Consider the following 13,543-nt stretch of genomic DNA (forward strand, 5'->3'; position numbering starts at 1 on the left):
GAACTCCTTGCGCCGCCTTTCACAGGCAGCAATCCACGTGTCCATCCCTTGCCCTTTCTTTGTCATCTTGTCTTCGGGAGCCACTCCAAACTCACCGAACCACTGCTTTCCCTTTCCTGCCTCTCACATTCTCGCCATTGGGCACGTCGCTGGAGATCTCAGACGATTAATTGGCACCGCACTGCAGAGGTTCAGGTACGTACCGTGACGCGTCTTGCGTGCCTGCATATTGAGTAGAAGGTGGTAGCGTCCTCGCGGTGGCGGCCTTCCCTTTTCTGACTGCCTGTTGGGCCGACCCTTCGTATACATTGTCGCCTTCAACGAGATGGTCTGACTTCCCATGGACAGATTTTTCTCCTGAGGCATTCGAAGTCAAACTAGCGTTCCCCGCAAAACACTTGCTTTTGCGCTGAAAATCCACGAGGGACTCCGCCACCTCAAGGTCCTCAGCACCCCGATCCCTCATCCCAGCCGAGCGGATTAGAATCGCACCAGTCAGAGTCCGCTGGATTGTATAGTCTTCCCCTTGACTCACGTTAGTCCACAGCCGAACGGTCCACCGGTACCAGCACTCCCATGGGCTTCGCACCTGGTACCTCGGGCCTATCAGCGCATACAGCCGACCGAAGTTCTTTACGGCGTTCTGTCTCAGTCCCGCGTCTTGGGCCAACGATGTATGCTGCATCATGGTCCAGGTGTTCGTCCACAGGTCGCCCACTATGGCCGGATCGTACGTGAGGGGAGGTGGAGGGAAGGGCACGTTGTACCAGCCGTCGGCGCTGAAGAGCTGTGCCATCTCCTCCATCTCCTGCTCGGTCGGTCGCGTGTTCGTCCTATCAGCTTGCTCGTCCCTGACGCCGTCCGCATTACTCGCAGCAGTGGGTAGATAGTCTCCAGGCCATCCCGGGCATTGATGCGTTTTCCGACAGGCCTCGCTAACGCAATCGTCAAGAAAGGTCTTTGCTCGCTCCCTGTCTTCGAGGGCATAGGGCCCGCCGTTATGCTTCCTATTCCAGTGCTCACGTACCGTATTCCAGAAGTGTCGCCAGAAGACCTCGCGCCGTCCCCAATTGATATTCGCCTTCAACGCCGTGTTTAACACCCAAGCATTCAGGTGGGGAAACATCAACATATAGTTGTACAGGTCGGTGGTGGACTGCCAGTCGTGGATAGAGGGAGGGAGAGAGGTGATGACGAAAACCAAGAGGTACGTCTCCCGAAGACTCCATGGTCGGTGAGCTAGTATGTCCTGCGCGTTTGCTGGTTCAGGAGGGGTCGAACTGAGCTGGACAACGGGTTTCAGAGCCAGCGATGAAGTGTTGGGTCCAGCTCTCTCTGGTTGCGAATTGCTAAGATCGAGCGAAGTTGCTGGTGCCAGTTGCGGCGACTTCAGCGCTGGCAGCGTATTGACAGTTGAGGAACTGGGAGCCGGAGATGGATTCGAGAATGGCGCAGGAGATGCGAACTGTGGCTTTGCTGAACTGGGTGACGGTGCTAAACTGAGTGTCTGGGATGCGGCATATTGTGGCACCGGTGTGTTCTCCTGGGACATTTCGGTTAACGGGCCCAGGGTAACAACAGCGTCGTTGTCCTGACTATGCGCTAGGTGGACGGGTCCTAGTAGTGAGCGGGGTGCCAGAGGCAGCGATGGGTTGCGTGCGCTGGTTATCTGTGCGGGCGGCATCCCCAAGGATGAGTTGGACAACACATCGTTATCATCTTGGGGTGCTTGTGTCGTACGGAGAGCAGAGCTCGTCGCGTCAGGAAAGTTGATATTGGCATGGCGCTGTCCAGTGATCGAGACGACGGCCGCATTCAACCCGCGTTGTTCGAGTGGATTGTCATGCAATTCTGCATGCTCGCAAATAAGCCGCCTTGTGGAGACTGGTTTGTTGTGGCCCGCGAGAACAGAACCTGCATCGGTCTTGGGCTCTGTGGCAGACGATGACATATCCAGACCCCCGCGATTTTGGGCTGCGGTGTGGTGGTCGTTGATTGCCAAGGGCTCAATATCCATCAAAACATTGAATCTTACACGCGTCGTCCGTGCAGGATCCGCACTCTCGTTTGCGCTTGTGTGGGATGGTATTGCAGGACCTTGCGGGAGCTGCTCGGGATCGTATACAGAGCCCATTGGTCCGAAGGTGCTTAGGCGACGTTCGTCGGTACCGGCATCGAAAGATCGGCACTCGTACGCTCTGTCCATTCCATTGATACTGTGTTCAGGTACATTCATACTCGGACGATATTGCAGCGTGCAAGGAGCCTCCTGACCCGTGTGATTGTGGCCCGGCCTCTCACTTGGCGCGTCGTCCACGACTCTATGTGGCCCTCCTGATAATCGACTCTGAGACATAGATTGTCCCGTAGAGAGGCAGGATCCTGTGTATAACGCGTTCATGTCGACGCGTGGATGGTGTCCGCGTTCCGTACCTGCTCCGGCACCACTGATTGCATGTTCCGCGATTAACGCAGTACCATTCCCGCTCGGTGAGATGGATGCCTGCCGCAAAGAAGCAATGGATGTGGGGTTAGACAGACTGAACATAACAAACGCAAGTGGTACTGACCGGATAGGTGGCGTGCAGGCTATTGGCACCCTTGGCGGCACTAAGGGGGTGAGCTCTCATACTCGCAGGCGCTGGGCAATGGAGAGCACAGATCAGTGCTTCACAGTCGTAGGTGTTGCTGATTGTCGGCGAAGACGGTACTGTGGATGATCGTGGTAGCGGGACAAGTGAGGAGCAGACGCGCCGGATTTACAAGTGTGAGCCACACTAGCCACACCGTGCACGGGACGTGGCTGTATTTCGACGCTCGTGACCGCGTTATAGCGCGACTCGCCAAGTCGCAATATGGGCTTTTAGATTGAGTTTCTGGACTATATTGAGAGACATACCAAGTACCATGCATATGGGGATGAGTTCCGAGCATACAAACATTGTGATTAGCGTTTAGGACCAAGTAATACGCACTGATAGCTTACCGTCACTGGTCAGAATGATCACTACCTCTGACCACGGTGCTTTTGTCAGCAAACAATGCCAGAACTATGGCAAAATCTCATCGAACTTGCAGCTTGAGCCATATCAGTGCGGCCATGACACGAACTAGTAGCAGAGGGCTGTCTGGGCGTACCACTTCTGGCATTACATACTGGTCGTCCCTTCTATCCTGAACTCGATAAGATGGCAGACATCTTCATCCAAAGGCCGAGATATGTCAGAACGTGATGATCAACACGTACGAGGATGTTTCGATACAGCCATAGACGATAATGCATAATGCAGTTGATGAGAGTTGTGGCAAGAACCGCTCAAGAGTCGAATGTAGCGAGGTTACCTACGCGGTCAGGTGACACCCTATGCATTTCAATGCGCACGCAAGTTAAGTTAGGTTCGACGCAACCCACCGCCTGTGTGGAGGGTCTGTGATACTAGACTAATGCGCACCGAAGAACGACGTTGGCATCCTCGTGCTGCTGTTACAATCATGACACGGTCGAGTACTAGCATACGACTCCTGACCACAAAATCTACAGCTGAGGCCATCGTACATACAAAACGATCGCTACCAGCGAGCTACAGTGAAACTATTTCTTCATCTTCTTCGATGGGTGATCACTCTTGCCGTTCGAAGCAGCGCTCTCCGAGCCCATCGCTTTGCGGGACCGTTTGTTGGCAACTCGCTGCAATGTGCGCTTCGCCTCGCCATCTGGGAAGCTGGAAAGGTCGTAGTAGTTGGAAGCGTACTCCAACAACCTGCACACTTGTGTCAGCTCGCGTGCAGGAGAGATAATGGAACGAGCGCACCATTCAGGCCGAAGGTCCGTCACCGTTCGGATGTATGGCTTGGTCGTGAGTACAAATTCGTTGAAGATTACCCACTCCGGCTGGTTGTCCAGCCCGCACGATGGATGCAAGTTAACGAGCTGGTTGTCTTTCACCGTCATGTACGCGCCCTTCTCTCCCTCCTTGTGTGCAACCTGCATGAAGAACCCGCACACGAGCGCCTGCCGTACGTACGTGTGCAGTCGCTTGGGGTCGGCTGTCGTAACGAGATCGATGTCGAAGCGTTCCATGTTTCTCTGCAGCTGCGCCCGCACATTATCCGCTTGTTGAAGTGCACGTTGGGACAGGTAGTTGTCCCACGCCCATTTTCTGTCGTGCAGGTCTGACGAAGAATGCGATAAGAAAAGCGGTCCTAAACAACGAAGCAACGGTGCTCACTCTGCTGGTAGTTATTATAAACGTTCATCAGCGTCAGATGATCTCCGTCAGGAACCGTCAACAAGGCCTTGGCAGCGTCCGCCTCTCTGCGTTGATTTGGCGGTCGCAACCAGATACTGGGCACTGTAGCGTACGGATTAGTACTGAGCGATGACAAGAAAGAGTATTGAGCCGTACCTGAAAGCATTGCAACAATGGTGAGGATTTCATTGCTGCACTTGAATTCAGGGCTAACAATGAGCATTTTAGCCATTTGCGGGTCGAGTGGGAAGTCTGCCATCATGTGGCCCAGTGGGGTCAGGTTGCCTTCGTCATCAAGCGCAGCCAAGTAGTTGAGCAGTTCCAGAGCACGCATGAGAGTCTCCGGTGCTGGGGCGTCAACATAGTCGAACCTGACAAGATCCTATGGAACGTGGTATGAATTGAGGAGCATGTAGCTATAATGCGGGACGTACCTTGATACCTAGCTTGACCAACTCCAGCACCGTATTGGCCAAGTTGCTCCGCAGGATCTCTGGATGTGTTTGTTCCTCCAGCTCCTTCATGAAATCTCGCTCCGTATACAGTCTGAAGCATTTGCCTGGCCGGGTTCGTCCCGCACGACCCGCTCTTTGCTGCGCCGAGGCCTTGGAGATCGGACTCACAAGTAGCGAGTCGACACGTATCCGTGGGTTGTACACCTTCTGCTTAGAGAATCCGGGGTCGACGACATACACGATACCGTCAATCGTCAGAGACGTCTCTGCAATGTTGGTCGACACGACGACCTTCCGCCCAGGAGGGCCATCCGGTGTACGCGGCGAAGGCGGCGGGTCGAAGATGCGCTGCTGCTGTTGTGGTGGGAGGGAGGAATAGAGGGGGATACAGACGAGCGGGCCGACGCTATCAGGGTCCTGGTTAAGCAGGTCGTCCGCCTCGAGCTTGATCTTCTTGCACGAATCCTCGATCTCTTCCTCGCCTGTCAGGAACAGGAGGATGTCGCCCGGCTCCTCCGCGCGGTGGATCATGAGCACGGTACGTATCGCGGCCTCGACGTAGTCTGGCTCCGGGTCCTGCGTATAGAAGACTTCGACGGGGTGCGTTCGTCCGGGAACCTTGAACAGGGGTGCGGGTTCGCCGCTCTTGTTCACAGAGAAGTACTTCTGGAACTTGAGGGCATCCAGGGTCGCAGACATGACAATGATTTTCAGGTCGGTGCGGCGCTTTGCTAGCGCCTTCAGCAAACCCATGAGGATATCTGTCGCAAGCGTGCGTTCGTGGGCCTCGTCCAGGATGATAGTTGAGTATCGCGTCAAGTCTGGGTCGTTCATCGCCTCCCGGAGCAGCATACCATCCGTCATGTACTTCAAGAAGGTCGTTCCTGGCTCTGTCATGTCTTCAAATCGAATCGAGTATCCGACCTGCTTCCCCAATGGTACTGGGGTGTTGTCAGATAAATTCACAACATTGACATCACGATATGGGAACTCACCGTCCATCTCATCTGCCACTCGCTTCGCTACGGACATAGCAGCTACTCGACGAGGCTGCGTACACGCCACGAGCTTGCCCTTGGTGTGAGGTAAGTCGGAGTAGCAAACGAACTGTGGAATTCTAAGTGTGTCAGTCAGTAAAGGGCAGTTCCGGCAAGACAGGGGAGTGAGTCGACGAAGTCCTTACTGTGTCGTCTTTCCCGAGCCGGTCTCGCCCACCATGACTATGATCTGGTTTGCACTGAACTTTCTCGGACATGGTCATCAGTTACGTTCCTCTGCGCCGGGGATGCCGCATGCCTGGAGCAGACTCTGACCTCCCCCCACGATCGTTGAGAACCATAATTGACTCACCATGTTCAGAAACTCGTGCATCTGCGCGAACACTGGCAGCTTTTTGCGCATCTCGAGAATTTTCTTGTATTGGGCGGAGTGTGGCTGCTTCGAAAACGGATTGACGTCCCCTTCCTGGCCATCTTTCAGTTGCAGATCAACCCCGAGGAAATCGAGTACTCACCATTGCTTTCGTCACCTGCGCCGCAATAACATGCCTAGGTAGCCATCCATAGAAGGGGTCTTTATCACCAAGAGATTTTGACGAGCCGGGACCTGCCAGTGGTGGCGCTCTCGTGTAGGGGTTTGCCATGTTCGCCACGCAGATGAGTCACAAACAATAAGAGTATCGCAAAGGAGGAGAGGAAGGTGTACGGGCGCGGCAGGTGGCAGTGGCACGCAGCCAAGTCGATGCTTTCCCAACAAGGCATCGCACAGGGGAACAAATCCTCCGCTGACGTAAGCCGGTAGCTGCCCGCTACCAACCAGGAAGGTGTAGTAAGTCACCAAGTTGCTCTCAACCATCCCACCAGCATACGGCCGCATCGCAATGATTACTTCTGTGGTCGTGTTTCAATTTACGCATTATGAAGAGGTCGATTCAATAATCGGCTACGGTAGGCTTGCCGGGGATACTGCACATTGATTTATGATGTCCACTCCGCCGTAGCACCAACATCTTCACGAGAGTGAGAACGTTCATGTATGTAAATTGATCGGGAATTCGTCACAGTCAGATAGGCAATGACGAAGTACAACTTAGTCTCACTCATTCCCAGGTGGATGTACCTCGCTCGGCATTGTACCCTAAATTATATCTGTAGCTTCTTTTTCAATCCCAAGATAGTTTCTTCCGGGGGGCTATAGCCATCGGAGGGAGCTGAGTACCTCCTACCCGAACCAACCGAGGGACGTCGCTTTCACACATCAAGCAAGGTCGATTGGATCGTTGATATCCGTGCCGGTACACTGACGCTTCAGGGAAACTTCACTTGTCACTCCTATCAAGCTTCGTACCTAGAGCTCAAGTAACTTCCTTCCGATAATTGGAAACATCGCCTCGGCGAAATAATGCTCGCTGCTCAATGGGAGGAGCTTCTGATGTGCATAATTGATTAACCTCAACCAACGAAGCATCCTCACGCAGCAAAGCATGCAATTATCGACGATGCCTTTGTAGAGGTCTATCGCTAGCAAGTGATATATGATACAATGTTCCGAACACTAGAGGCGCGAGACTACCGTTGGTCCCTAAGATGTCTAGGCTAGTCGTGAGAGTCGTGATTATGAATGCCAGGGAGATGTGAAGAGCGGAGATGAGGGGAGCGGACCCGACCTGTTTTGGAATATAGCAGGCGATCGCGATGCAAAGCATGAGACGAGGAGAGTAAATCGTGCAGGGTACATAGATGACGATGAATGGTGGGTGCGAGATGATGATGATGATGGACGTGCGCGGCGAGGCATCCAGCCCGGGAGCGAGCGAGCCAGAATGACGGTCGAGGACACCACTACACGTTCTCCACGGCGTCCGTCGGTTTGTCCTTCGGTGACGCCGTTGCCGGCTTCGTCGGCGCATACTTGGACTTCTGCCTGATAATCGGGCCGAACTTGTACAGCACGAACGGGATCGGGCCCAACAGGATGGCGATGAAGCCGAGCAGCGTCGACGCCCACCGCGGGTTGAGCCTCTCGTACATCTGCGCCGCGAACAGCGGGAAGCCCGCGCCGAAGGCCGAGCGCACGACGGTGTTCGCGGCGAGCGCAGAGGCGGCGACGAAGAGGTACGCGTCGATGATGTAGTTGAAGAGCGCGAGGAAGATGTAGACGATGCTCCACCCGAGGGGGAAGCCCGCGATGAGCGGCGCCCACAGGCTGACGGTCGGGTACGAGGTCCAGCCGAACCAGAAGAACGAGATGGCGAACATCGGCGCGGCGACCATCGCGAGCTCGAGCCGCTGCTCCGGTGGGACCATGTCGGGTGCGTAGTGCTTCTGAGCCTTGATGTAGCGTGGGTTAAAGATGACCAGGTAGCTGACGACGCCCGCGACGGCACCGACGAAAATCGGCAGGAATGTTAGGCCGGTTAAGCCAACGTTGAGGTTGTGACCCTCGGAAAAGACAATGGGGTACGCCTCGAACAATATGTAAATGCAGGCGTAGACGAACTGTGGACACCTTCAGGTGGCTGTCAAGTGACAATCGAAAGGCGCACTTACACTCATATAAAGGGTGACCGCGATGAGCATGGGCTCCTGGAATAGCACGAGGAATGGACGACCAAGCACACGCTTGACATGCTGGCTAAGAGTGTCGCTGCTGCGCTCGAACGCTGCCCAATACCGGTCATCACCAGTCTCCTTGCGCAGCCGTTTTGCTTTACGAACAGTCAGGATGGGACTGAAAGTGCAATTAGCCATGAAACCTCACGAGACGGTGATATAGCTTACAGGAAAGTCTCGGGGAGCGTGAAGATGATCAGGATCAGACAGGCGCCAGCAAACATGGTGAGCACCCAGAAGAGCCACCGCCAGTCTACACCAGCATCTGCCATGAAGCCAGAGACTATGGGGCCGATCGTAGGGCCCGCGAACGGCGCAAGCGTGAAGAACGCGAGCGCTTCTCCGCGTGTCCCCGCATCCCAAATATCTGAGATGACAGCCCTAGTAAAGGCCGATCAACGAATAGGCGTAGACACAATGGCACTATGTGCTCACCCGCTGTTGGACAATGGTGCAGCTGCGAACGTTCCGCCCAAAAACCGGAAGATCAAGATTGACGCGGTGTTCCGTGAGAGGGCGCACCCAACCTGGAAACAAGTGTAGACGACAAAGCTGATGATGAACACGTTCCGTCTGCCTATTTGCTCCGACAGTGGACCCCACACGAGCGGCCCCACGCAGTAACCCGCGACAAATAGCGAGATGGTCAGGACGGCGACTTCCTCGCTGAAAGTGAAATATTCCATGAGGTCCTGTTCAATGCCTTCCGGTGCTGAACTCGCGAATGTCCTGGAGACATATTAGCCGACGCTGATAACGGTGGATAATGAAGAGATCCGTACGCGTTGAGAACCAATAGACCTCCAAGCATCGTCAGGTACCACTTGTATCGCGGCGACCAAGTCTGCGGATTTTCTGGATCATCGGGAGCTATGGTGACTTCAAACTTGTCCCAGCCCTTCTCTCCTGGCCTGGGACCCAGCGCCTCGCGCTCAAACTCCTCTTCGACATTCTGGTTTGGTTCTGACATTTCGTCGTCGACGACGGTTGAAGAACGTGACCCTGCCTCTGCGGTGGTGGTGGCTGCGGTGACTCCAGGCTTTGCAGACCCAGACGCCGAGACGCCCGGTGGTAGAGAGGAAGAGGAGGAAGCTGCAGTCGGACTCTTGATGGACGCCATGAGGAAGGGGGAGGGGGACGTAGAGGAAGGGTGTTAGGGCGGTCTGGCGGCAGCTGGAGAGCACTCCACCGCGCCTTGTATATATGACATTTGTGCGGCTGGATCGGTTGAGTGTTGCTCCTCTTGTCAGCACTTGCAGTCAGCCAGGAGTCAGCCTCCTCATCGTGGATCGGTAGCCACCCGGATAACGTCAGGCCTGTCACACGCGCCGTCACGCCGTCACGCCGCATATGGGCGCTTGTGGGAGACTGTGACTGGCCGCCCCGCCGCACGTCGCTCGGCCGCACCGACCCACAAGGCCAAGGCCAATATCGTGAATGATCTGTTATTCAGCGTCCCACATCGCTCCCGCTACGCCACCCAACAAGAGCCCTCTCGTCCAGCGGCGAGCACAGACGAATGCACACGGCAAGGGTCTGCCAAGCTTCGAACGTTCCTAAGCGTTCTCGCACAGACCCGCAGCTTATCCCGTCGCCCCACTCGAGGAATCGAGCAGGTCGAATTCTTGCTCTTCCGGAAGAGCCGCATCACTTCTCCCGCCCGCCCGCGCTCAGCCACCTCCTCAGGGAGGCTCGCACGCGAGATTTCGCCGGTTCCGTACAGTTCCAGACATATGCCAAAACAGGGACGCAGTCTCCCCGAGCCAACACCGTGCACCGCGACACTATAGGTCCAAAGCACGCTAACGAGAGCCACAACCCATACGCTAGTGTCGCACTCACCGAGAAACGTCACTGTAACGTTAACATGCCCGAATTTGTATGCATCCGGTCCTTGCCCGCGCCACGTCCGAGCGAGCTATGCCCTGTGACCGAAAAACAACGGTCAACCCGCTGTCCCGAGCCTCCGACTTACGGAGCCACGTCCGGTCATGACAAAGCCTATCAGTCTTCGTGCTATCACGCAAACGACAGGGCGTCCAAGTAGAGTTCGTCGCGGCTGTCATGATATACACTGCCGCCTTGGTCGCAGCAGGGAGACCCTGTGCGACGTGAGCGGACGACGGTGATAGTTGCTGACGGGGGGGATGACGGCGGGAAGGGGGAGGCGAAGTGCGCGTCGGTGGGAGCTTATATAAGTAAGATCACTGATGGTGAAACATGTTGTGGACGCTTGTGGGTGCAGCACGCCAAGTCCTCAAGGGCCCCTGCCGCATGTCTACTCACCCTCGGGAACCGAATACGAGCTCCGTGTACATAAATACAAGCCTGCGAAGGTCATCTTCACCTCACGCTTCGGCGTCTCTTCATCGCATACCAGAGTGCATTAACAATGAATGATCCGTGCAGTCGAGCCGCCGGGACCCGAGTCGAAGGTATATTCCCAAAGTCAAAACCACCGCAGAAGAAGAAGGGCGGAAACGAGCGACCGAGACTCTGAGGGTTTGCTACATATCCATTACAATTAATGAAGACAATCTATACACGATACACTCCGCGAGCAACCGCACAAACGCAGCTGTAGTAAACGACACGGGTGGGATGTCAGAGGGGGGGAGCAACGCCAACTATTACACTGCAAGCAGCAGAGCACAAACAACATCGTCACAGCACAACACTCAGTATGGTACGTACGTAAAGAGTCGTCGCAAAACATCGGTACACCCACCAACGACATGCCCGATACCGCATTGCGCTCCTGCGCAGGCCCCACAGACCGCAGGATCTCTGAGCGCGGATCCGTCGTAAGATCATACAGGCGGCGAGCACCCAAAGCTGGTCGCCTGGCTCGTCTGGAACGTCAGCTTGATCGCCGTGCCCGACCCGTACATGCCGAGGCACGCCATCGACAGCGCCGCGAGCGCCAGGATGAAGTTGAACGTCTTGAACAGCGCCTTCTTCACGCCGCCCCCGAAGAAGCCCGCGCGCCAGTCGACCACGCCCGTCACGGGGTCGCGCCCGTCCTTGAGGAAGTAGAAGCCGAAGATGAGCGCGGGCGGGAACGTGTACGTGAACTGCATGATGCACACGGCCGCGACGAGCCCGGAGATGGTCTGCACCTGCGGGATCGCCGCGCCGACGATGAACGCGAGGGCCCAATAGAGGAGGACCATGCCTGGAAGCGATAACATGTCATGTTCGGTCTTTCAAGGAGCAGCAAAGCGTGTACGTACCGGTCCAGATGAAGCGCCCCTTCTTGCTCGTGAGAGGCGGGCCGTTGAGCATCTCCTCGACGATCGCGTAGTACGCGACCTTGATACCGATGTTGCCATACAGACCCGCAGCGATGATACCGGTGACGAGACCCATCACGTTCCCGACCGTCTGCCAGCCGTACTTGCTGACACCCTGGTAGGCGATAGAGAGCGTGAACTGGCCCTGGTAGCTGTACACGAACAAGCCTATCCCCCGCGCGCGTCAAAATCAGAAAATGCCCGAAGTCTGAGGGAGAGGGGGGATGCGACGCACCGTAGAGCAGGTACGCAACGAAGATCAACGCCTGCGCGCAGACCATGCCCTTCCAGAAGTCCCAGGGGCGGCGCATCTCAGCGAGCATCTCCGGGAAGATCATAGCACCACCATAAGCTGTCCAACGAGCCGATCAGCGATCGCCGTCACCGTCGGGCATCACAGAGGCACGCACCGAAGACCATGTTCATGATGCCGTTCACCTTGTTGGGGAGCGTCTGGTCCACGAACGCGGCAGTCACGACCGGGCCGGGGTTGATGTCGTACGCAGACTTCGCGCCGGCGTAGTTCGGCGGCGAGTGCGAGATGAAGCCCATCGAGATGAAGATGATGCTGGCAAGGACCCACAACTGTCAGGCACGAACTGCGTGGCAGGCATTTCCAACTCACGCGAGGTTGATCCACACGGCGCTGTTCGCGAGCCATCCGTAGTTCTTGAGCGTGCGGATCTGGCCGATGAACATACCGACGAAGGCCCAAATGACAATGCATACGGCAAAGCAAAGCTAATTCTCGCTGTCAGCCCAGCTAACCGCGGCACTAAATTCGGGCCAGACTCACATGCTCCTTGGTGATTTGACTGAGCGACTGGCCGTTACTCAGACAAATTGTGCCAACGTTGATGATCAGCTGGATGCTCTGGAGGATGCTGGACATGTGCCGGGACGCTCTGCCGAAAATGCGCTCCATGAGGTCTGAGTACGTCTTGACGGGGAAGACGTCCGAATCGAGCTTCATGAACAGCCACCAGAGCAGGAGCCCGGTGTAACAAGCGGTAGCGCCCATCTAGAATGCGGTCGCACGCATGATAAGATACGGCGTGACGTCAATTTCGCGTCTTCTGAGGGTTGCTGGCGGGAGATACGCACGACGAAGTACAGAATGACACCGGGTGCGTAGCCAACCTGGCTGATGGCATATGGCGCGTTGAAGGCTGGAACGACGGGTGTCAGTTGTCTCCAGGGGAGGCGAGGCACGCAGCGCAGCTACTTACGACCAAGGATATCGGTCGTGATCAGGTAGAAGACAGCCGCCCACTAAGTGAGAGTTAGCTCCGGACGACTTGACACTGGGGTGCGAGCTAGGACTGACCGAGGCGCTGCGAAGGGCACGGCGGGCATTGATTCGCTCCTTCTCCTCAGCCGTCAATGCTGCCTCGGAGACCACGGGAGCAGGGCTCTTTGACGCTTTACTGAAGGGCGGTAAGTACGAGAAGAGAAAAAGAAAGTCGGGCAGAACTCACTCTGTATGCGTCGAGCTATTCGCGGACGCGGTGTCGGAGCTGGACCTGCCCTTGTACTGGGTCTCCTCGAATGCGCGCTGGCGCTTGGCGGCAGCGAGGTACTCCTCGAAGGAGGGCTTCAGGCCTGCATATAGCACGCGATGAGAGACTGCAGACCAGCGAGGGCTGCAACGGTGAAGATAGGACGTACCATCATGGTGCGGCTCGAAGAAGTCGTGGCCGTTCTCCTCCTTCTCGAGGCGGGGGTCGCCCTCCAAGTTTGCGTTGTTGTACATTGGGAACGCTGCCTGGGTTCGGACGGGTTGGACGTCGAACGAAGGGGATGGGATGAGCGAGGGAAAAGTTGCGTGCCCGGTCCATGGGGAGTGGCCTCGTTCTTATTAACGCGCGAGCGAGCGAGCGCGCGGGAGCATGTGCTCGCTGTCCACGAGCGGAGCGACGTTGAAACACCCCGAT

General features: G+C 56.1%; 5 protein-coding genes across 5 annotated transcripts; 1 reads left to right on the plus strand and 4 right to left on the minus strand.

Annotated features, from left to right (window-relative positions):
* Window position 1: 1 nt before the first annotated feature.
* B0H18DRAFT_1002483 (uncharacterized protein) lies at window positions 2-1,037 on the minus strand. The gene is made up of 3 exons (XM_048028376.1): window positions 548-1,037; window positions 349-494; window positions 2-195 (listed from the first exon to the last, which is right to left on the minus strand). The coding sequence occupies exons 1-2, from the start codon at window positions 803-805 to the stop codon at window positions 447-449; spliced, it is 306 nt and encodes a 101-aa protein (XP_047894204.1). The 5' UTR covers window positions 806-1,037; the 3' UTR covers window positions 2-195; window positions 349-446.
* Window positions 1,038-3,544: 2,507 nt separating this feature from the next.
* On the minus strand, window positions 3,545-6,452 carry B0H18DRAFT_1002493 (P-loop containing nucleoside triphosphate hydrolase protein). Its single transcript, XM_048028377.1, is given in 10 exon segments — window positions 3,545-3,581; window positions 3,593-3,761; window positions 3,813-4,173; window positions 4,230-4,352; window positions 4,407-4,632; window positions 4,685-5,646; window positions 5,701-5,822; window positions 5,889-5,947; window positions 6,056-6,169; window positions 6,219-6,452. 9 exon segments carry the CDS (start codon window positions 6,345-6,347, stop codon window positions 3,593-3,595), a joined length of 2,265 nt encoding a protein of 754 aa, XP_047894205.1. The 5' UTR covers window positions 6,348-6,452; the 3' UTR covers window positions 3,545-3,581.
* A 1,093-nt stretch (window positions 6,453-7,545) lies between these two features.
* Window positions 7,546-9,286, minus strand: B0H18DRAFT_875457 (MFS general substrate transporter; the record flags this gene model as incomplete). The annotated part of the gene is made up of 5 exons (XM_048040424.1): window positions 7,546-8,202; window positions 8,254-8,434; window positions 8,485-8,697; window positions 8,752-9,045; window positions 9,099-9,286. 5 exons carry the CDS (start codon window positions 9,284-9,286, stop codon window positions 7,546-7,548), a joined length of 1,533 nt encoding a protein of 510 aa, XP_047894206.1.
* Window positions 9,287-10,093: 807 nt separating this feature from the next.
* Window positions 10,094-10,690, plus strand: B0H18DRAFT_1002503 (uncharacterized protein). Its single transcript, XM_048028378.1, has one exon. The coding sequence runs from the start codon at window positions 10,184-10,186 to the stop codon at window positions 10,361-10,363; it is 180 nt and encodes a 59-aa protein (XP_047894207.1). The 5' UTR covers window positions 10,094-10,183; the 3' UTR covers window positions 10,364-10,690.
* Window positions 10,691-10,702: 12 nt separating this feature from the next.
* Window positions 10,703-13,507, minus strand: B0H18DRAFT_1002504 (transmembrane amino acid transporter protein-domain-containing protein). The gene is made up of 11 exons (XM_048028379.1): window positions 13,278-13,507; window positions 13,088-13,211; window positions 12,937-13,036; window positions 12,839-12,881; window positions 12,714-12,778; window positions 12,406-12,630; window positions 12,235-12,350; window positions 12,020-12,177; window positions 11,845-11,961; window positions 11,550-11,777; window positions 10,703-11,491 (listed from the first exon to the last, which is right to left on the minus strand). The coding sequence occupies exons 1-11, from the start codon at window positions 13,360-13,362 to the stop codon at window positions 11,127-11,129; spliced, it is 1,626 nt and encodes a 541-aa protein (XP_047894208.1). The 5' UTR covers window positions 13,363-13,507; the 3' UTR covers window positions 10,703-11,126.
* Window positions 13,508-13,543: the final 36 nt, after the last annotated feature.

This window comes from Fomitopsis serialis (assembly GCF_022376445.1).
Source record: "Fomitopsis serialis strain Sig1Antser10 chromosome Unknown B0H18scaffold_27, whole genome shotgun sequence".
Lineage (NCBI taxonomy): Eukaryota > Fungi > Basidiomycota > Agaricomycetes > Polyporales > Fomitopsidaceae > Fomitopsis > Fomitopsis serialis.

Excerpts from the sequence above, each read along its gene's own strand:
- B0H18DRAFT_1002483 (XM_048028376.1), bottom strand. The coding sequence starts at position 805 with ATGGAGGAGATGGCACAGCTCTTCAGCGCCGACGGCTGGTACAACGTG. Across the intron at positions 495-547 it reads GGTACCGGTGGACCGTTCGG|TGGTGCGATTCTAATCCGCT; the intron begins CTGTGGACTAAC and ends GCGGACTCTGAC.
- B0H18DRAFT_1002493 (XM_048028377.1), bottom strand. The coding sequence starts at position 6,347 with ATGGCAAACCCCTACACGAGAGCGCCACCACTGGCAGGTCCCGGCTCG. Across the intron at positions 6,170-6,218 it reads CGCAGGTGACGAAAGCAATG|GAAGGGGACGTCAATCCGTT; the intron begins GTGAGTACTCGA and ends AAAGATGGCCAG. Across the intron at positions 4,174-4,229 it reads TTATAATAACTACCAGCAGA|ACCTGCACGACAGAAAATGG; the intron begins GTGAGCACCGTT and ends ATTCTTCGTCAG.
- B0H18DRAFT_1002503 (XM_048028378.1), top strand. The coding sequence starts at position 10,184 with ATGCCCGAATTTGTATGCATCCGGTCCTTGCCCGCGCCACGTCCGAGC.
- B0H18DRAFT_1002504 (XM_048028379.1), bottom strand. The coding sequence starts at position 13,362 with ATGTACAACAACGCAAACTTGGAGGGCGACCCCCGCCTCGAGAAGGAG. Across the intron at positions 11,962-12,019 it reads CATCATGAACATGGTCTTCG|CTTATGGTGGTGCTATGATC; the intron begins GTGCGTGCCTCT and ends CTCGTTGGACAG. Across the intron at positions 11,778-11,844 it reads CGTTGCGTACCTGCTCTACG|GCTTGTTCGTGTACAGCTAC; the intron begins GTGCGTCGCATC and ends CGCGGGGGATAG.